This window comes from Patella vulgata, chromosome 5 (assembly GCF_932274485.2).
Source record: "Patella vulgata chromosome 5, xgPatVulg1.2, whole genome shotgun sequence".
NCBI lineage: Eukaryota > Metazoa > Mollusca > Gastropoda > Patellidae > Patella > Patella vulgata.
The window spans coordinates 53,703,130-53,724,709 of NC_065883.2; the positions used below are offsets into that span (position 1 = coordinate 53,703,130).

Genomic DNA, 21,580 nt, shown 5'->3' on the forward strand with positions numbered 1-21,580 from the left:
ACGCAAATTTAGAAAATAGCCAAATTCTGGCTGGGATTACTGAGCAAAATGGCCATTCACTGTATACGTGCGAAAAAAAAGCTAGCCACCAATAAATTTTCGGACGTTAGTTACGTACGCATACCAGGTCTGACTGCATCAAGATCATGAATAATATATTTTTTTTCTACAAGATTACGAAGGTATTTTTATTTTCTTTCCGTTGACCACATCTAAAATGTTGATCATTTGGCTACATGAACAGTAAAATTAGAATGGGGGTCTTTGAAACTTTAGGCAGTGTTGTCGGTTGACGTTGACGAAAACGTCCCCCGATCAAATTAAACGTAACACACTAAAGCAAAGATACGCTAAACAGTAAATCTTATGCAAGACCCGATAGGAAAGCAAACATGGATAGATAAACCCGCACGCGGCAGTTTTCATCAACCCTTCCTTGAAGTGTCAAATTTCACAATGAACCCCTCCCACGTGCATGGCGCTATTGCGTGTCGCATGTGCCGCTCAGTGGTTCTGTTCGGGCGATAAGTTCTTCATCTGTGAACATACTCTCAAGCATGTCAAGTGTCCATGACTATTTATCATATCACAACCTGCATAGGTATTTGCATTTAAATATCCCCTTCTTTCTTTGAAGAGTATATTAACGACCAAATATGTGGTTAAATTTATCTAAAAAATAAGATAGATAAATTTTACCACGTGTTTGGTCGTATATTTAGATAAATTTTACCACATATTGACTCGTTTTGTCCATTGTGGATTTTGGCAGTTTTAGTTTAAGTCCGTTTTGACCACATCCAGTTTGTAGCGTCTGCTGTTCCAAAATTTTCAAATTCATCACATTATTATCTTTACAAATAATGAACAGAATTGGACCATTTTTTGGCTTGTATTCATTTTAAAGATTAAACTTTCTCAGTATTGCATTTTGTAAGCGTTTACCACTCCCTCAAATGAATTTGGGGAACTTGTACCGTGACAAAAGATTAATTCTAATAGTTCGGATTTTTGTCTAACCTTTCCTGCCATAAACTTACTTTCTGGTGTTTTTCTTGACCCTGTCACTGTCAGCCATGTTGATGAACTTACCTCACATATTAAATCTTTCACAATATTGTAGTTTACAAGAGAATAACAGTCTCTCCAATGACATTGGTGGGCTTTAATTAATAAATCAAACGTGCCGCAAGAAAAGATTAGTTCACAAAGTTTACAGTTTTATCTTTAGTTTGCATTTTTATCTAACCTTTCTCGCCATAAACTTACATTCCGATGTTATTGTCGCCCCCTAGTGGGAATTTACCTTGACCCTGTCAGCCATGTTGATGAACTTACCTGTTGCAATTTTCGGAGGTTCCCCCTAAATATTCACCAAATAGTGGATTAACGATGTGAAATAATTATACAGCGATACATATTTATGTTTTGGGAATATAATTTTGTTGAAAAGTAATATATTTCCAATCTTTCGCAACGTGCTGAAGAGGATTGTTTTTAACTGGTCATCAGCCGAGTTCTCACGAATGACAAAAGTTTACGTTTATTGACAATATTTGACATTCACATTGCAATCATTGTAGTTGAATAACTTCATTTTCGTGCTGACTGACGCCATATGTTGCTGTCAGTTCTAGGCCTAGTGTTTAACAATTAATTCAAAGTTTTGCTTGATTTAAAATCTAAGATGGAGTGGGAAAATCAACGTGTGAGCACTCCATCAACACCAAACAGTGTTGGAAGCCATTCAACTAGTTCATCAAGGCCGCCCTCTTTCAAACCCATGCAGCCTAGTTCATCTATCAGTGCCTTGGCCAAATTAACAGATGAAGACTTAAGAAGAAAGGGGGTAGATGATTTAACTAGAATAATAAGACGCGTTGAGAATGATTATAAAGTGTTGATGGGGGAACAAGGTCACATGGTTAAGGAGGTAACCCGTAAAATGCAAATTTACCTGATGGAAATCCGCGGATTGAAAGAAAATAATCAGAAAGTTCAAGAAGAGTGTCAAGAATTACGCGATCTGTGTTGTTTTCTTGATGATGACAGGCAGAGGGGAAGAAAACTAGCCAGAGAATGGCAGAGATTTGGTCGCTATACTGCAAGTGTAATGAGAAGTGAAGTAGCTGTCTACCAAGATAAACTGAAAGAACTTGAACAAAAGCAAGAGGAATTGATTTCACAGAATATGGAACTAAAGGAATTGTGTTTGTATTTAGATCAAGAGCGTATTCATATGACACAGGATCGTGATGATGGGGATGGTAGTAGTAGTGGTACTATGGCTGGTCAAGAAGATGGAGTACATTTAACAGAAAATGATAGACAGCAAACTCCTACACAAGCTAACACATCTAATAGTTAGTACAATATGAAATCATTTCATTAATTAAAAACTGTATACTATTAGTATTATTACTATATAATATTGACTAGGGGAAATAGATACATGTTAATGATTGAAGGCCACTTTTTTTTTTAACAAATTTATCTGCATTTCTGAAGCTTTTGCATTTATGCAAAAAAAGTATAGTATAAAATAATAGTTACATTTAATTTAGTAAAGAAGTATACCGAATTCAAGTAACTGTCCTTAACAATATATGTACATTTAAAACTTATATGTTAAAGACTCATAACAGTCATAGGTATCTTTTCAGTTGTTGTTGAGTAAAATACAATTTTATACAAAGGTACATGTATAAAAGGTTTGATCCCATGAACAACCTGCTTTAGTTAAACAACACAGTGGTATGAATTTGTGTCATATCCCTTGTACATAGTTTAAGTTTCTAGGTCACTATAAACATGCGGGACATGTTTGTTAGATGTTAAACTTTTATGGTCTCCCCTCTTCTTTCATTAATATCTCCATTGTTAAATTTCCAGTAAACAAATATTTGTCTTGATCAGTATATACAATGCTAAGCTTTGTAATGCTATAAATATTGATATACATGTAACGTACGGGTACCTAGTATATAAAAAGGGAAACACTCATCAAAATTGAGTTTTGGCATTATGTCCCTTTTAATAATTGAATATTTACCTTATTTATTTCTTTCAGTTCCAGATCATACAGCCCAGTATATTCGCCAGTTAGAAGATAAATTAAGAATATTAGAAGATGACAGAAAACAGTTAGCCCAGGTATTGAATAATTGATCTATAATTCTACATTATTGTTAGTATTAATATTTTGTATGTGAGCATTATATATTCAAAAGTTGCATAAAATATTCTTATGTGATTATATCTGTATAATTCTAATGATTTAATAATTTCAGAGAGTTGAAAGAAATGGTGCTGAAGGTTTTCGAGCTAATGATCGTAATACAAACAATACAAATAGTGCAAAATCTGATTTACTACAGGTAATTTTAATTTTATATTTTTTAAATCTATGAAATGCATGTATGTATGGTGTATGTAAATGTTCATGGATTTTGATATTTAAAGGGCATTTCTTTGTCAAAAGATTGGATATCACATATGATTATTCTTAATGGGAGGTAACTGCATTCTCTGGCCTCATTGCCATATTATCTCCCCTTAGACCACAGATACTAATGACTGGATTTTAAAAAATAATGTAAATGATATTCTCCTTGTTTATTTAGTGAAGCATGAATTTGTTTATTTATAGGATCGAAAATCATCACCCAATACTAATCCCTCTCCTTCCAATACATCCAAACCAGAAGCTGTTGTGCATGCTATGAAGGTTCGATATGTTTTAATACATAATTTGTTTCAGAATAATACTTACTTAAAAAATATTGTTTTTTAATTTAAAGAAAAAAGTATTTTAAAGACTCATAAAATTAATTGCATGGAATATAAAGCTGTGTCAGTCTACACTTTGCACCCATGCATATATTTATAATTTCAATTTAAATATTCTAGACAAATGTTTGATAACACACATACTAATAATTATTTGTAATTGAATGATATGTTAATTATTACAGGTTCTACAAGTACATGAACAACTAGAGAGGTCTCGTGGTGAAACTGGAGATGAAAATTTAGATGATAAAGAATTGGCTATTGTTAGAGAAATGTGTAATGTAAGTCTCTGCTATTCAAAGTTTACTGAACAGTCTTTAGTACATCGTAGTTGAAAACTATAATATTGGTTCCGGAATTTTTAGTTGGGAGTACCATGAAAAATAATTATTTTTTATGAAACCAATTTCAACACAGATGCTTGTTATTTGGCAGTTAAGTTTTATCAAATGTACGCAAAAGATTACTTCTTAAATTTATACTGCATAGCCATTGCTTTTTTTTTTAGGTTGTTTGGAGAAAATTGGGTGATGGGAGACCCGAAAATCCAGGATCAAGACAGGGTCATCAAGCTCCTACACAACAACAACAACGTCCCCCACCGTATAATGCTCCGCCATCATCGCGGCCGCCTAGTACTGTAAACCAACCTACACAACCTTCAAACGCTTACTTATCTAATCATCAATTCCAACCCCATCACCATGGTAACAGGGATCCCAACTCTTATCATCCCTCTGCCCCTCCTCCCCATCATTACTCTAATCAGCATATAGCTGGACATGTTGACCCTCCCCAACATCATCACACCCAACCCCCACCATATCAAAACACACGACAGCCAGCTTCATCAAGATCGCCATCTTACTTTTTGGATCAAAATGATCCACCTCCTCCGCCCCCTCCCCACATGCCTTACAATAATCATTCCTCGGGCCAGCTTAGTTCTAGGCCACATGGCCATCACAGCTTACCCCCACCTCCTCCTCCCCCTGCATCATCAAGAGGTGAATATTATCATCAAGAATGGCGTCAGACTTACATGGATGGAAACAACCCACCTTAAATTAAATTGCATCATGAAAATTGTACATTTGTAATTTTAAAAAAAAACAAAACTAAAGTGATTTTTTGAGTATAAAATGGATTAATTTCTTTTTCTTGAATATTGGGAAAATATTAGCTGTCTTGTAAAGACTTGTAATGAATAAGATTTGGGGATAACTTAAAAGCTTTATTATATAGTTGTTAAATGGCATGGAGAAAACACATTTACTTTTCTTTATGTTACTCATGAGGGCAAATGTGACAGTATTATTTTCGGTGCGAAACTCATTAAATTTGTCTGTTATTTGAAGTCAGATTTTCTCACTAACATATAAATGAACAAATTGTTTGTCTCATAATTAAGTACGAATCTAGTCCCAATAATGTTAATAAATGAAAAACAGCGAATTGTTTTGAATATACTGCTAAATAAATTACTTTATTAAAATGGTATTTGTATAAGCATATTGTACACAATATATTATATCAAATCTTTTATATTCTTACATAACATATTTATATACCTGAAACAACCTGCATTATATTTATAATCTCATTATTGCTATGCTTGATGATAGGTAGGGAACTTCTCTTAAACATACATTATGCAAGAGCTAAATCTGCCTATTGCAAGTCTTTATTTAGGTTTCAGATTTTATAGAAATTATTAATTAGACCTTTATTTACATGACAAGCTCAAAATCAACTCTGTAGACCCTTGGATGGCTTGGATACAGCTTGGATTTAAACAGTTGTCCATTTAAAATTAAATCAATAAATGGCCTACCAAGCTAACGTTTACCGTTAGTCACCGATGTTGCATCTGGAGACACCCGATGAAAGGCCTACAAATCGAGGGTACCATAGCAATTGAGAATGTTACTTGATAATCGAGAATATGTGTGTGAAGTTATCGTCTGTCAATCAAACGGCAATTCTCGTAGATGGTGCAGACACAGTTGATGCCTGTTTCTAGTCCAAAATTCCAACAGTGACGACTCCGTTCAGAATAAAGTAATTTAACGGAAATTTTCATTATAAGCTTTTTTTTATCCTCTATTTTTGAATTATTATAGCAAGAATGGCCAACTCTTTATTAAACTCTTAACTAATATATCTTTAAACCAGATCGTATATATATATATATGTACATCAGGGGCCTTATCATTCTTGTCAACTTTTAATTCCTTGCTAAAAAACCCTACACGCAAACGAATTATTGAAATATAATGAAACCAGTGAGTTGGTCCTGAGATGACCTAGTTTCTGTCGTGTAGACACTAAACCCCCATTTCTCTGAGCACAGTAATCTATATTATATTTTCAATAGGCTTAAGTTGTTACTAAATATTGAGCCTTTTCCAAAAATGTGGTTGTTTGAGTGGGCTAATATTGTAATTGATGTATTCTTGGGTCAATACTTAATCAAAATGTATTAAAACAGCATATACCTGGTATTATACATCATAGGGATAAAGTTCAGTTTATTACAATATTATTTTTGTGCACCCCTCACCCTACCAATTCCCATATCCACCGAAATCTGCCATTGGTATGAATGAGGTATTACAAGCTAATTTTGTTCAGAATATATCATAATAGAACATTAATTGTTCTGTTTAAGGAAGCATTTAAATAACACTGCCTTATATATATATATAATAGCTAATATAAAGGGTTTTTTTTGTTTGCTGTAATTCATTAAAGCACTACTGTATACTCATTTTATTTCGCATCATGGCAATACACAACAAATATTCATTTTTTCTTTACGAAAATAATAATTCACACAATTTTTTTATTAATGATTATTAATTTGTCGCAGATAACAGAAAGTGAAATTTACATGTAAATAATATATTGACCTTTTACAATCAAGTTATTATTTAGTGCCTTTATTAAAGAAGAGGGTATGGTTTTACCCTTTAAAATAGCTGCCTTAAAATATTTTGAAAGGGTTCACATATCTGGGTTTTTGATGTAACAAAAAATCTATAAGGACTCTTGTGTAGGTGTACCCATACATATACTACAGTTGAGAGATTCTGTGAACATACAATATTAATATTATCATGTTTAAAATTGTAAAATCTGCTATTATTGTGGGTTTTTTTTTACTGTATTATTAGGTTAGTGAATAAAATTATTATGTTATTCTAAGTTTTGAGCTGTCTTAGCCTATACTGTCTAAACGCTATATGTGGATAAATACAGTACTTGTATTTGGAGACATAATTTACTATTTATGTAGTATAACTATATATACATATATAGGTATTTTGAAAATATAAACTCCGCCAGTGGCGTATTTTTGAGGAATATGACACACACACACCCTTCGCCCACCCTTTGGTTTTTCGGAAATGGCCTATCTCTTCCCTGATAATTTTCACTGATGGGTACCATGTGTCATGTATTATGGGGAGACCATATGGGACCCCAACATTTTTGCACCCAACATTCATATGGGCTCAACCATATGGGTACTAAATGGGGTTTGTGTGGGGTCTATATGGGTAGCCATGTTAAGAAATGTAATGTGGGGTGCAAATAAATGCAATATGGGGCTTGCATGGGACCGATATGGCCATGTTAAGACATGTAATATGGGTACTATATGGGATTCATGTGGGGTGCAAATAAATGTAATATGGGCATAATAAGGGACTCATAGGATCTTTGTGTATATGCTATAGTATTTAATATGGGCCCTCTATGGGATTCATATGGGTCTCTCATTTAAATGATAATTAAAGCACAAAGCAATTTGAACAAAGTTTCTTTCGTCTACATATTATAGTTGAACTAAGACTAATTTAATACAAATATCTTCTGAATCTGATGTATGATCATTTTCTATTACATGCTAGGTAACTTTATTTTAATGAATATCAAGTGTGCTACCAAATAAGTCTAATAAAATAACAAAACTATTTATTTGGTTTCATGTTTTATTATTATGCGTTCTCAATTTGGATGGTTGACATTCTTTGGGATCTCCCACCATCCCGTTCCCTGAATTTGTCAGGAAAAGACTAACCGCGGCTTTGTTTTCCTTGTTGGTAGTATTTAAAACATTGGATTTCTTCTGACTGGCTCTGTAATTCAAAAGGAAAGCACATTAGGTCTGTTGATGTGCATCCTGACAAAGCAACACAACTCTTCCCATATTAACCTTAGACCACAAACCACATACAATTCAAATCTAAATTGCACCTGAAATATGCAGAGGGTTCAAAAAGACTTTGAAGATATTTTGATGAGAGATTGTAAAAACATTTAAATAAACCCCATCGTACCAGAACTATTATTTTCATCATGGATATTCACTTATTTCAAACAATGATGTATCATCAATATTACTTAATAAAAACAATGGTAGCTGTAGCATGTGCCCCAAATTCACGCTTGCCCTTTTATCCTGTCCAGTTGTAAAGGCGTTGTACATAAGTGACAATAAGATACTTCATGATGTTGTTAACTGTGGGCACCTAATCGTCCAAGTCGGTTTATCTTAAACAATGAAAAACGAACAAATACGTAAGTGCACTATATATTACCTGCAAAATATCTGCATATCGATATAATTATAATGTAAAGTTATCGATCGAAACTATTTCTTCCACAAATTCTCAGTTACAATGTCATTTGTATTTCGTTGTACAGCTGAGAAAACTTTTCGACATTTTGTCCAGCGAGAGCAAGAAACATATTGTCCCAGTGTTTACCAATATTTTCAAAATAACTGAAAAAAAAGAAACATCTATCCAAATCCATCCTCATACTATTGCAAAACTTTTATATAAGTACTTTGATGCAATGTACATAGGTATATTTCCACACAAAATGATTAAGTCGGTTAAGATACTTGATTAACGCATACTGCAATCACCAACTAACAAAACAATAACCTAGTGGACGTCAATAAAAAAATAATAGTCAGAACTAACATCGATAATAGAAATAATTGCTAAAATATGGCCGACACCAATAAAAGTAATACTGTAATTATGTCCGATATTTTCCATTGAAATCTTTACATTAACGTTGTCTCTTCATGATTTAGGTCTAAATACCAGACATTAATAGGCCTGCATACAGTTGTGCGCAGAGGTTTGATGATGCCCAAGGACAATTGCTTAATTGTATGCTATTGTAAAAGTGGGTTCTTTTGGTTGTTGTTATCTGTATATAAGACGAGATCCAATAGTAATTTATTAAGCGAAGATAATGGTAAAATTTAAACTAGATTATTTATATCTTCCAAAAGTCCCGGTACTATTAAGAATTTCACGTGAAGGATTAAACTCAATTTTGATTGGTGGAAAATAGGTTAAATAGGTCAGGTAACGACATTCTGAGTAGTGAGAAGATGACCCGCCCTCTCTTCCCACGACGGCGCGTCGAATTACTCAATAATACCCAATAACTGCCCAATAACTACAAAATGTTGACTTTGGAAACACAAAATAACAATTTAGTTGAATTAAAGAAGCATCGCTGCTTTGTGTCCAAATCGGAGTTTCACGCTCACTCGCCTGAAGGGAGATAACTGGTATATGTGATTTTTGTTGACAAGAAATTAATAACACCCAATAACTGTCCAATAACACCAAATTGTTAACTTTGGATATACAAAATAACAATTTAGTTGAAATTTTGTGTTTCCAAAGTCAACATTTTGTAGTTATTGGTTGTTATTTTGGAGTTATTAGGTGTTATTGGGTGTTATTTTGGAGTTATTGGGTGTTATTGGGCAGTTATTGGGTGTTATTGGGTGTTATTGGGTAATTCGACGCGCCCTCCCACGACAACGATTTTAAAACCATTTTTAAAACCGTGTTTTAAAGTAATTTTTAGATATACAAGAACTTTTTATTATTTTAAATCTGTTTTAAAGTGACTTTTAGATATACAAGAACTTTTTATTATTTAGTGTTTTTACCTAACTTCTATATTTTACTCATTCATTTGTAAATTATGCATTATGCAAGAGCTAAATCTGCCTATTGCAGGTCTTTCTTTAGGCCTGAAATGTTTTCTAAAGTATTAATTAGACATTAATTAACTGATTCAGCGTCAAGGTAGATTTATGCTTATCAGGGGATTATTCATTCGCTGCCTTTAATAAACATATATACATTTAAAATAAACTATATAATCTATAAACTATACATTCTTTAAAATACATAAAAATTAAATATCTAAAATAAACTATCTGTGCATATTTCATCAATATGCACTCTTACACTATGCCCCGAGGTCTCAAGTACTGGGTCTAGTCTAGCACTTAGAAGTGTTTGAAAGGAAGACATTTCAAATATGTAAAAACGGATCAAATTGCCCCCCCCCCTCCTCCAACAATTCGTGGTTCCCCCTTGTCAGTGATGCAGGACGGAGGGCCTGACAAGGACAACTGTCTAGTCATTCGGATGAGACGAAAAACCGAGGTCCCGTGTACACATTGGCTTGCACGTAAAAGATCCCTTGACAGTTGGAATTCGATATAAGAGTAGGCCGTAGTGCAGCTGTCCGGGCAAAATTTCCCTCATAGCACACTGTATGGCGTATGCCCGTCTTCATTAGCCCAGTTCGGAGCAAAACAGTAGGACGTTAAACCCCATTTCATTTCATTTCATTTCCTCCAACAATTCAAGCTTTATTTCAATCTTTGATTGAATGCCCCATCCTTAAATGGATCCTCAGGTCGTCACCTTCTATGTCCCTCACTGAATGCCACTGCTCGCATGTTTTTTTTATATACGTTATTGAATACTAAGAACTGTTGTTGACACCAGGATCTAGTCTCTCTCTTCAATATTTTAAGTCGGTTAATCTGGGATGGCAAAGAGACGTATTAATCTCGGTTGGAGACTGTTCGGAAATAAACTAGACTCAAGATAAACGGAAAACTGTGAAAGCCTCACATCATTCACAGCATAAGAAAATTGTTGCCTAGCAACGTTATATTTTCATTTTAATAATTAGAAGAAACACTAAGATGAATCATTATGTCGAATATAGGTCATACTGAATAATGCAAATATATTTATAAGGTTTTTGGATATTGTCTAATTAGGTGAAAATTTGTCTTAAAGGGACACTGTCCGATTTGGTGAGCTTGACCATCTCAGGCTTTTGGTTAGATTCAACAATTGAATCAATATATACCGTCCGGATAACCGAAGATTTATTGCTAGCATTTTATTATACCCCCCCCCCCCGTCTGACTGAACATTGAACACTCTAGTTGGATAATGCCCCGTGCTACAAAATGTTGCTGTCTTCCGGGAAAAACCGGACAGGGAAAGTTTTTTTAAAGAAATTGATATAAGAGCATCAGGGTGAGGATGTCCATTTTATGCTAAGTAGAGCGAATTTGTTGATATTCAAATTATGGACTTTGATGATTGCACGTTTTACTATATTGTGCTATACAAATGATGTGGTGGGGGCAAGGTCTCAGAATCATGGTATATAAAATAATTGAGATATAGAGCAGTAGCAAAGTTTTTAAAAACATTAACAAACGTTGTTCAAACAACCCCAGTGATAAAAACTAAAAATATCCCCTCTTAAATATCATAATTTTATGTTCAAATGTTTTTAGTGAAAAAAGTTTCTGGCTGTAAAATTAAATTATTTCTTCCTTAAACCCACACCAATAACGCGTTTTATTTTCTTCCCAAAATCAAAAGAGAAAACAACCTTTTGTATTGATGGTGACGCAAGAAAAGCTACCGAAGGTTCAGAATACGAATCGTTTTTTCACCACAGAGCTTCGCTCAGTGTCAAAATCGGACCCAATCGGCGTTCTACGTATAAAGAGTTCAGCCTCCAAACCTCTTTCAGTCCTTAATTTCTCAAGACAATTACCACTTTATTGAAACATATGTAAACAAGTATGGACAGAATGTCCATGATCAGGCTTATTTTTACTAGACAGGGCCAGAATACAATAACACCAGAAGAATATTGTCTGATTATGCTGAAATCCAATCTCTGTTCTATTTACAAGCACGACTCATTTCATTATGGACATCGCATGTCGTCTTAAATCTATCCAAGAGCTCATTACCGTGTAACTTAATATGACAACTGATGAAAAGATGAAGTTAATTGAGAACATGGAGACTGAATGCAGTGTAACCAATAGCCGTCACGAATTCGTGGTCAGCAGCGACGCCATTTTGCAATCACCTAATCGATAACGATTCGCCTGTTCGACGTTACCTAGTAACGTAATAAAAATCAATGTGAAGATTTTTCAAAGATTTCTGTCCAAGAAAACGATATGATAACAAGCAATAGCTTTGCAAGAGTTGACTTCTGGGACCAGAAATCGTGGAGTCGTCCACCTTATTACGTATTGTTCGTCATCAGGTAAGAATTTTGATAGCCACCGTTACTTTTCTTGTCATTATAAACATTATGTCATCAATACCTCATTTATTTATAGCCCGAATACGTAAACAAACATTTGGCATACTAAGAATGTGTATACTAAGCAAGACTGCTTTGAATAAATATCAATTTAGAAAGGGTATTCAGTATTTTTTTTAAAGAAATATAGATTGTATGTCAAATAGAAAAAATGCCGAATAAAACTAATTAGCAATTTTATATAATAGTCTAGCGCGTGGAATATTATCAGAGTTATATAGCATGGGCCACAAACAGCTGATCATTTGATTTTCTCAATTAGGATATAACTGTGTAAGAATGGAGTGGGGATTAAAGTCACGTGAACAAAAAACTTCGGTCATATTTAGTTGTTATGGCTTGTTTTCTTACCTGTTACCTGGTTACCTGTGCAATGCAAGAGAAGGGGATTTTTCTTTGAATTTCAACTGCCACGGAATCTTTATTTATCCCTACTGCCAATCTGTAGCCTACACGGGACTCGCTCGGGATTTCGTCCATTACGATTCACCAGGCACGCTGTACTTTCCCCCTCACAGGCCCAATCCTTGCCAACTGGTTATTAACGGGAACAGGACAAATATCCTTTTTTTTCTGGTAAACTACTGGACCGATTTATTTCCCATATTTTTTTCATAGTTCTCATATAATTTTTAATTTCCATAACTATTTTTTTTCTAGTTCCTATATAATTTTGTTTTAGTTCCTATATTTTTTTCAAAGTACCCATATAATATTCCTGTAGTGCCCATATAATATTTTTTTTATGGTTCCTATTATATTTTTAAGAGTTCTCACAATTGGGAGGCCTCCACATTTTAAAGTTGAGTACAAGATCAAAAGTTCCATTGGATTACCGAGATTCGAATAGTCCGGCAGAACTATGGCTAAACTTGGAAATTGTATACAAAGTTTTTTTTTAAAATTGATTTTAGTAGCCGAGGGTGTCCTCTTTCAGAATCCACCGGGTGAACCTCACTCACCCTTGGGCGTTTTGAGAAATCCAAGATGGCGTCCAAGACGACCGCCTTTTCAAATAATCCCCTATAACGACATAGTATTTAGTATGGGAGGCTAATTTTAATGTTTAACCGTATGTGAGTGATTAGATGATAGTAAACTCCAAAATGCCAGACAATATGGCCCCTTAACTCGTTAGAGGTGGTTGTGGGCGATTATTTCACCAAACTAAACATATCTAGTGACAGACTATGAGTGATACGATAACACCACATGCATGCGTATCAGGGGCTCCAGGGCGACATGGGGCGGCACAGGAAAGGGGGAACAAGCGGTTTTTTAAACATTTAAAAAAACAAATTCTACCCCAAATAACACCAACAAAACTAGGTAATATTCAGTTTAATTCTATAGTCGTTTTCTGGCTGCAACCTGCCAAAACACAAGCGGTAAATACTGTACATTCTAAGCCATCACTAGTGCAACTACAAGCGAGCGTTCTACACGGGGCGTCACTCTAGCATCCACATCTAATGAGCCACATGACAGACTACGGAGCAAGTTGACCGGTTGTAATGTTCTCAATTTAGTTTCTTTCACCCAGCAATACAGTTCCGGGTCAAGTTCCGGCGGGTTACGAATTTCCAGTGAACGCCCCACAATAGCTTGGTGATGCCATTCGTTCGAGCAAGACTACATGGTTTAGGTGGGGATGATGGCCATACATTTCCAGTTTTGGATGCCTATACCTTCTAGCGTGTTTCAGACATCGATTTGCAAGAGCTCTGTCCATAACTATTATCTAACTACCATCAACATAAAGAATGATTTCAGTGTATTCCTTGATCCCAGAAACATACGGTTAGACACCAAAATTATCATCCAAGAATAAATACCATGGGGGTTATAGGGGATTATTTGAAATGGCGGCCGTCTTGAATTTCTCAAAACGCTCAATAGTGACCGAGGTTCTCCTGGCTGATTCTGAAAGAGGACACAAGGCCACTAAAATCAATCATAAAAAAACTTTGTATACAATTTCCAGATTCACTCGAAATATTGGGTTTGGCGACCGGACTATAATTTAGATTTGGAAATATGAAGATTATTCTCTATTCCCTCACTCGGGCCATTGAAATTTGATTATACCTCAGAATGGACCAAATACAATCTTTGTTTTTCAAAATTTCCCGGGCCTTCGCGCCGCATTGGAACCTAAGCTTTTTTCTTATTTTTTTCTTTTTTCGGGTGGAGCTAATTGGAGACAGACAGCGTAAGTTTAGTATGCGATCAACGGTGTATTGTAATGAAGAAAATCGTGCACAACTTAAATTCAACATTGTATAGATATCGGGACCAACATAAGACATAATAAGCACATAGATTTTAGCGATGAGAAATCAACAATACACTTGGTATGGTTTAGCAAATAGATTACGGTCAATGAGAAATTGAACTGCTAAAACCAAATAATCCTTGTAGTGAGTTTCCGATATTGAGATTGAAAACAGGTTTTAATTTGCACAAATGAATGAACCCTAGGCGCTTGATTAAATTTGACGTTAAGTTTAGAATGGCGAATAAACTCAGGCTGACAGATGAGAAAATCTTATACGGATTAACTCGAGAATTGAAAAGAGAACATTTGATTATCCGCAATGACACGAGGAATAAAATTCTTGAAATTGGGAGTTTTCTCTAATTGAAATGTAGAAAATTTGAAGAAGTCCGGAAAATACTCGAGTAATGAACCCTATAGCTAACACATTTTTGTTATGCGTTTGCATTAGAGCCCTCAAAATCAATGGGCATATAGTTAAAATTAAGCCAACGTATTCGTTCTTCGTAATTGTTTACTCCACTGCATCTTACGGAAAATCTAGCTATAAGGTAGCCTTTCGCATCATCAGTATTGAATTTTTACTGTTTGTGAAGTTCCATTCAAACATCAATAGGTCCATTTAATATCAAATGAAATGAGGTTTAACTTAATGCTTTTATTTTGAAATATGGACATGACATGCTATATTATGCTGCATGTTCTTCCAATTCAGACTGCCAAGGGTTCTATTGTATGAATACCAATATGTCTACTAGACGCTTGCCTTACGCCCTTAAGGTGAAAATAACTGTTTATACGTTACAGGAGACATTACATAAGATTATATTGATGCACAGATCAAATCTAGTCTACGATGTCATCCTAGTTGGAACCGGGCGTTAAGCCCACGAACGAACGAATGCCAAGATCCTATGCCCAGGTTTAATGATAGAAAATAATGACAGTCAGCCGAAATTATTTTTTCGTGACGATCTGTATGCACAGTGGGGGGGGGGGGGGTCAACATCCAGAAATTATAACCCGAAAAATATTTCCATGTTGAACATTTCACTGATAAGTAGGTTTTGCTATGGGTGTATTTCATTCGAACACAACTAAGTGATGCATAGAATAGAACATTTGAATACAGATTTAAAATGGCCTCATGGTAATGTAAGGGTCGATTTAGAGGACACTGGCTACAGATTTTAAGAAAGCATCAAATTAATGTTCAACTTGCGAGTTTAAGTCGATCCACTTATATGTTATTCATTTGATCTAAGCAGGGAAGGGCCGAATAAAGACCCTGGGGACCCTGAGCACATTAAAGAATTTGGTTCCCCCATATATTATAAACAATAATACACCACAAAATAAATTTACATTTGTCAAAATGAGGTTTATACACGTCATTATTAATTGAGAAAAGGACGGTAACGGTAAGAAGAGACAAAAACAACGAAAAATAATTAAAAGTTCTTAATTCATTTTTAATTTAGATATTTTAAATTTGTCATCTAACGAGAACTTCTGTGGTGCCCCATAATGCCCTAAGGATGTGCTTAGTTTGCTTAATGGTTAATCCAGCACTGTATCCAAGTGAGAATATGGCTATTAAAAGAACTGTATTTATAGGTGCGACCAACTGAGTTGATACAATCGGCACAATGTTCAGGAACCCGCCAGCACAACTGGGAAATTACCACATTAAAACAGTCTACAGATTGTGTTTATTGACGATACTTCAGAAATCCAAGTCTAAACTATCGCCCTATAGCTGTAAGTAGAGCTCGGTGACGTGCTTACTCTTTCTAGAACATCTGATACCAATTCCAACTGCTAACGCAGATTTGTGGTACTACTGTATCAAGGTTCCAAATTTATCTTTGAATTTCCCATTTAGTGTAACGTCTTTACCTAAGAGTGTGTGAGTTAGTTGTATTTTACGTCAGCTTCCACCGAGGTGATATCGCAGACAAGAAACATGAAATGAAATGAAATGGGGTTTAACGTCCTACTGTTCTGCTCCGAACTGGGCTAATGAAGACGGGTATACGCCATACAATGTGCTATGAGGGAAATTTTGCACTACGGCCTACCCTTATATCGAATTCCATCTATCAAGGGATCTTTTACGTGCACGCCAATGTGTACACGGGACCTCGGTTTTTCGTCCCCTTCGAACGACTAGACAGCTGTCCTTGTCAAACCCTCCGTCCTACATCACTGACAAGGGGGAATCACGCCGGAAAATCTGGATGAACTTTCTCGGCCAATGCAGGGATCGAACACCCGACCCGCAGACAAGAAACTAGTAGCTCTATAAATATGGAACATAATGCAGATGATTGGTTTATTCAGCTCTGTTGATATATCAGATTAACTGTCCTATTATCTCCATTATCTTTTCAAGATTAGAAACCTTTATTCGCGCTCATGTCACGATGTTCAAATTTATTGACGGAGAGTGTATCGGAATTTTGCATTATTTATCTGTAATCAGGGACATAGTTAGTTAGTTTCTGCTGTTGGTCATATTATAACACGGTGTAAAAGTGTATAGAATGTTTTCTATTTCCAGTTTATTGGGAACAAAGAGTGGATAATGGTTAATCAGTACACATAGCCTAAAGCTATCGTCTAAATTCGTCTTGTAACGGGGATAAATGAGGTTGATTCATAGATTTCGATACTTAAGGCCATGATTGTGTTGACTCTATTGTCTTATACAAAGCTCATTGTTCATTTTATCAAGTATTATATTTGACCCGCTTTCCATGTACGCGTTTCCGCAAGCAGTAATTTTCAATACCGTTATTTATTTTGCATTATCTCTTTTTTGAACTATTATACCAAGAACGATGAGCTCTTTATCTAAATCTTACATAATACATCTTTAAGGGCTGCGTTTTCATTGACTGTTTCAAAAAGCGAGAACACTGCACATGTAAGTGAAATTGAGTTCTGTGATACTTAAAATATGGAATATAAAACGAAAGACAACCATTAGAAAGGCAACAGATTTTATTCAGATTTATAAACCTGTAACGGTAAATCGCGTTTTTCTTTAAACTTGTAACGGGTTATTCTTCCAGGGTAGGGTTTTTTCCCATAAGAAAACATGATATAAGGTTTTTCTTACGGGAATTCTGGATTCTAGATTATTCTCATCTTGCGTACATGTAAACACAGACGGTTTATAAGCAAGATAAAGCCCTCGACTTCAGTTATGCTGGGGAAGAAAGACTTCAGAAAAAAAAACCTCGACAGAAAAAACCTTGACCTGGCGGCCTCGGTTTTTCTTTTTCTCAGGTTATTTTCTTCAGTCTTTCTTTCCCCAACATAACCGAAGTCGAGGGCTTTATCCTACACTGATAAATGGAGGAGGTGTGGCGTAAAGGCCTTCAAGCATCAAGGAATATTGTCAATATTTGTTTTATACAACCAGACAGATTGTCCTCTACCTTTAGTCGGTTATGAACAATACGACGCAAAAAATCTCTTATCAACAAATAATGGTATTTGATAAAATCTATATTCAAATGCGCGTTTTTGTTTGAGCCCTTGACAAAGACCACTATATTGAGACATGAAATCGTTATGGGGATCTGTCGGCGACAAATAATCTTGGGCCGGGGCAGGTATTTACGTATAGTCTACACTCATAGGACAATTTAAGACATATAACTTTAAATACTGGAGGTCCAGTAACCAAATTTGGTTTAATGACCTAATAAAAACACCCCACCAAGTATTTCATTTTCTTCTTCTAAAAATAACTTGCATCCGATCCATTTTGGAAGGACACGATAACTTGTTCCGATTTAATACATATTTGTCTGAGGTCACTATTGCTTTTCAGTACGGCACCGTTGTGAAAAAGACTTTTAAAGCTTTTTGCATTAAGGGAAATTAGCCAAGTCAGACACAGAAGATGATTGCGTTTTCTGAATCAATGACTTGGACAAGAAAGAAAATATATTTTCATCCTTAACTGTCCCACTGGTAGAAAGTATATAATTAAACACCATTTTACCAATATTTTCTCACCGTATGGCTTGAAATAAAACTTTCTAAGAATACAGAATCCACACGGCCCTTTCAGTCTATTTGCTGCCTGTCTTCAGTTAAAGGCAACCATATAAAATATTGTAGACATTTAATAAATAGCGGTCGCCTCCAATCATCTAGGTTGATAATCACCAGTTATAATGACATTCCTTTAGATTTGTTTAGTTCAGCATACAAATTTTATGTCAAATCTGGAATGAAAGAAGTAATCAAGTGTGCCAAACAATTACTTAGGTTGAAACTTGCTAAATGGTGATGGCGCAGATTCAAATGATATGTTGATGTTAAATGGTAGAAAAGAATTGTTGACGAGAAGAATTCTATGCTGCGGAAACGAAGCCTAATTTTATTAATTAAATAAACAAAGGATGTAGAAGGAAACATATTCTACAACTTTTGTTTGTGAGGGAATGGTGTGGATGGTCATATTTCAAACGTTTTTGGGCTTGGGGGTGTAAAAAGGTAAGCATTCAAATTCACTTTGGGTAAGCCATTGATTCAATTGCGCCAGAGATGTCGAGAGCAGCGACAATCCCTGCGGCATATAATTTCTTTTTAAGGGCACTTGCCAGAATACATGGCCCGTATCCCATCTCCACCTCCTTGCATAGCTCTATGTTATAAATTATAAAAGTATAGGAAATAAATCACTGTCTAGACGATTAAAATATTCTAGTTTGTGATTAAAATGTGCCTTCAGAAGTTTTATGATGTATGCGTCTGCTAGTTTTAGTTTACTTAACAGTGAATCATGGCCTAGAATTCAGGATTTATCTTGGCGATATACTGTCTGGTAATTTTAATGTTATCTTTGATAGCACGTTCTATAATTAAGTCTAAATGTAATAGTCTGGTTCTATTACCCCAAAGACTAATACAGGTCCAAGAGATTTAACGTACTTATTGCCATTTTAATCTCCATGAAATTGTATGACAAATTCATAATAATGATAAATCCAAAGCTGTATTACAGAGGAGGCGAAGTTTCCGACCCGAAATCAGATTGCATACCTCCAAAAAATAAAACGGAAAGTAAGCGGGGATTACTTGATATGGACTCATTGGTGCAGGATCCATTAGTCCAATGGAAGGCTCTCTGTTTCAACGAAAAGTGTTCTGAATGTACCCGATTAGATTTTATTACATACTTCGAGAAGGTATTTGTTGAGTAATAAAACCTTCTAGTAGTTTATCGAGGGCTGGCCGTCCTTACCGCACGGTACAAATATTATCACCACTAGAAGCAACAAATTCCAGAACAAGCCAGAACTATAGGGGAATACTAACCCGAACCCTAACCCTTTTAAGAGAAGTAAAAACTAAATTAGACCCAAGTTCAGTCTTTTAAAAAGGGTTAGGGTTCGGGTTAGTTATCCCCAAAATTCTCATTTATATAAAGCGGAAGCACCCGAACCTCGATAAACTACTAGAAGGTTTTATTTGTACCGCGCGGTAAGGACGGCCAGCCTTCGATAAACTACTAGAAGGTTTTATTACTCAACAAATACCTTCTCGAAGTATGTAATAAAATCTAATCGGGTGCTGAATCTGTGAGAAAGGAACCTTTATAATATGTTCATCGTCTTGTTATAAGGGGATTTAAAGTGTCTTTGAGACTTTTTGCAGTTCACATTGCTTTTGTCAACTTTGTTTCCAAGGAGTGCAGAACCACTATCCAATTAGAATCATCCATCTCTATCGAAACTACTCTTTTTGCTCAAAATGCTTATAACTCCAAAACCGTGATAAGTTCAGAAAAGCCTTACCAGAAAAAAAGTATATGGTTTGAATAAGGTTCCCATAGTTTTTACATCATCTCTGTATACTCTTTTAGCATCCGGAAAATGTCAGAGAAACCCTAAGTACAATCAAAATATCGATCTTGTTTTTTGTCAAGATTTGGGCAACGACATCATCAGTATGTGTCTAATATGGAACACGCACACAAGAGAGATAATCTTTGTTTTAGAAAAAAAAAGAGACTCGTTCCTATATTTTATTTCATATTTCCTTGTCCACCAATAAGGGATCAGGTTCATCGTCACGTCTCTATCACATATAGTTGATATGTTTGACTGTAAAACCGAGAAAATTTTGCCCGATTTACAGTAGCCTGTCAATATTTAAAACAAAACACTTCAAATCTGCATTCAAGAAAACGGTCTTCGGTGCTAATGAACATAAGATCCATATCAGAATAACTGTGTCACTACGGAGTAGATGTGACTATCCCGGTTCAACACATGCATCTACATTACTTGCACAGAACAATACATTACATTCATTTACAAAATTCAAATCTAAAACACCCCTCTAGACTTCCGAAATGTTATAACGATCTATGCATCCGAATAATTTTTATGGAGTTTTGCGTCAACGCGCAAACCCTCCATTTCCGAACTTTCTTCCTGCCTAGACCGGAGATATCATATTTTTCTTTTACATAGCTTTCGGTTTCAATTTTAGGATTCTTATTTATTCCTACGTTTATAGAAAATTACCCATGTTTAAACCTAAACCCTTTTTTCCCCTATTTACTTAGATTTTCTTAATTTAGTAGTAGAATAATGCAAGCTACTTCATTACCCTAGTTTTCGTATCACATCATGTGGGTAACGAATTTCTATATTAAACAGAACACCTTTCTTAGAACTAAAATAACCCCTATAGTATTACATAACACCCACTCAAATTTCGAAACAAAGAGTTGCTAGTGCTTTTCTTCTTCATATCGCCCTTTTAAAATATAAAAGCTGTGAAAAAATTGTTGGATTTATAATTCATTTCTTTTTGATTCTCCGGTAATTGTCTATAAGTTAAAATATGAAGATAACATTGGAGGAATATTATCTTTCAATTCAGGCAGTCTACCAGTCAAATAGGTTATCATTTGGGCCTCTTGTTAAACCCGAGTCGTATTTCCTCTTCATTTATTTGGTATCATTCTTTTCTCGTTTCTCTTGTGTA

General features: G+C 35.1%; 1 protein-coding gene across 2 annotated transcripts; it reads left to right on the forward strand.

The window, feature by feature from the left end:
* The first annotated feature begins 1,311 nt into the window (after positions 1–1,311).
* LOC126821818 (coiled-coil domain-containing protein 85C) lies at positions 1,312–6,995 on the forward strand. 2 transcript variants are annotated; one of them, XM_050550324.1, is made up of 6 exons: positions 1,312–2,363; positions 3,071–3,153; positions 3,291–3,377; positions 3,650–3,727; positions 3,975–4,073; positions 4,301–6,995. In XM_050550324.1, exons 1-6 carry the CDS (start codon positions 1,688–1,690, stop codon positions 4,856–4,858), a joined length of 1,581 nt encoding a protein of 526 aa, XP_050406281.1. In that variant the 5' UTR covers positions 1,312–1,687; the 3' UTR covers positions 4,859–6,995. The 2 variants fall into 2 exon arrangements, with proteins under 2 accessions (XP_050406281.1, XP_050406282.1); XM_050550325.1 differs by lacking the exon at positions 3,650–3,727.
* Positions 6,996–21,580: the final 14,585 nt, after the last annotated feature.

Excerpts from the sequence above, each read along its gene's own strand:
- LOC126821818 (XM_050550324.1), top strand. The coding sequence starts at position 1,688 with ATGGAGTGGGAAAATCAACGTGTGAGCACTCCATCAACACCAAACAGT. Across the intron at positions 3,154-3,290 it reads ACAGAAAACAGTTAGCCCAG|AGAGTTGAAAGAAATGGTGC; the intron begins GTATTGAATAAT and ends TAATAATTTCAG. Across the intron at positions 3,728-3,974 it reads CTGTTGTGCATGCTATGAAG|GTTCTACAAGTACATGAACA; the intron begins GTTCGATATGTT and ends TAATTATTACAG.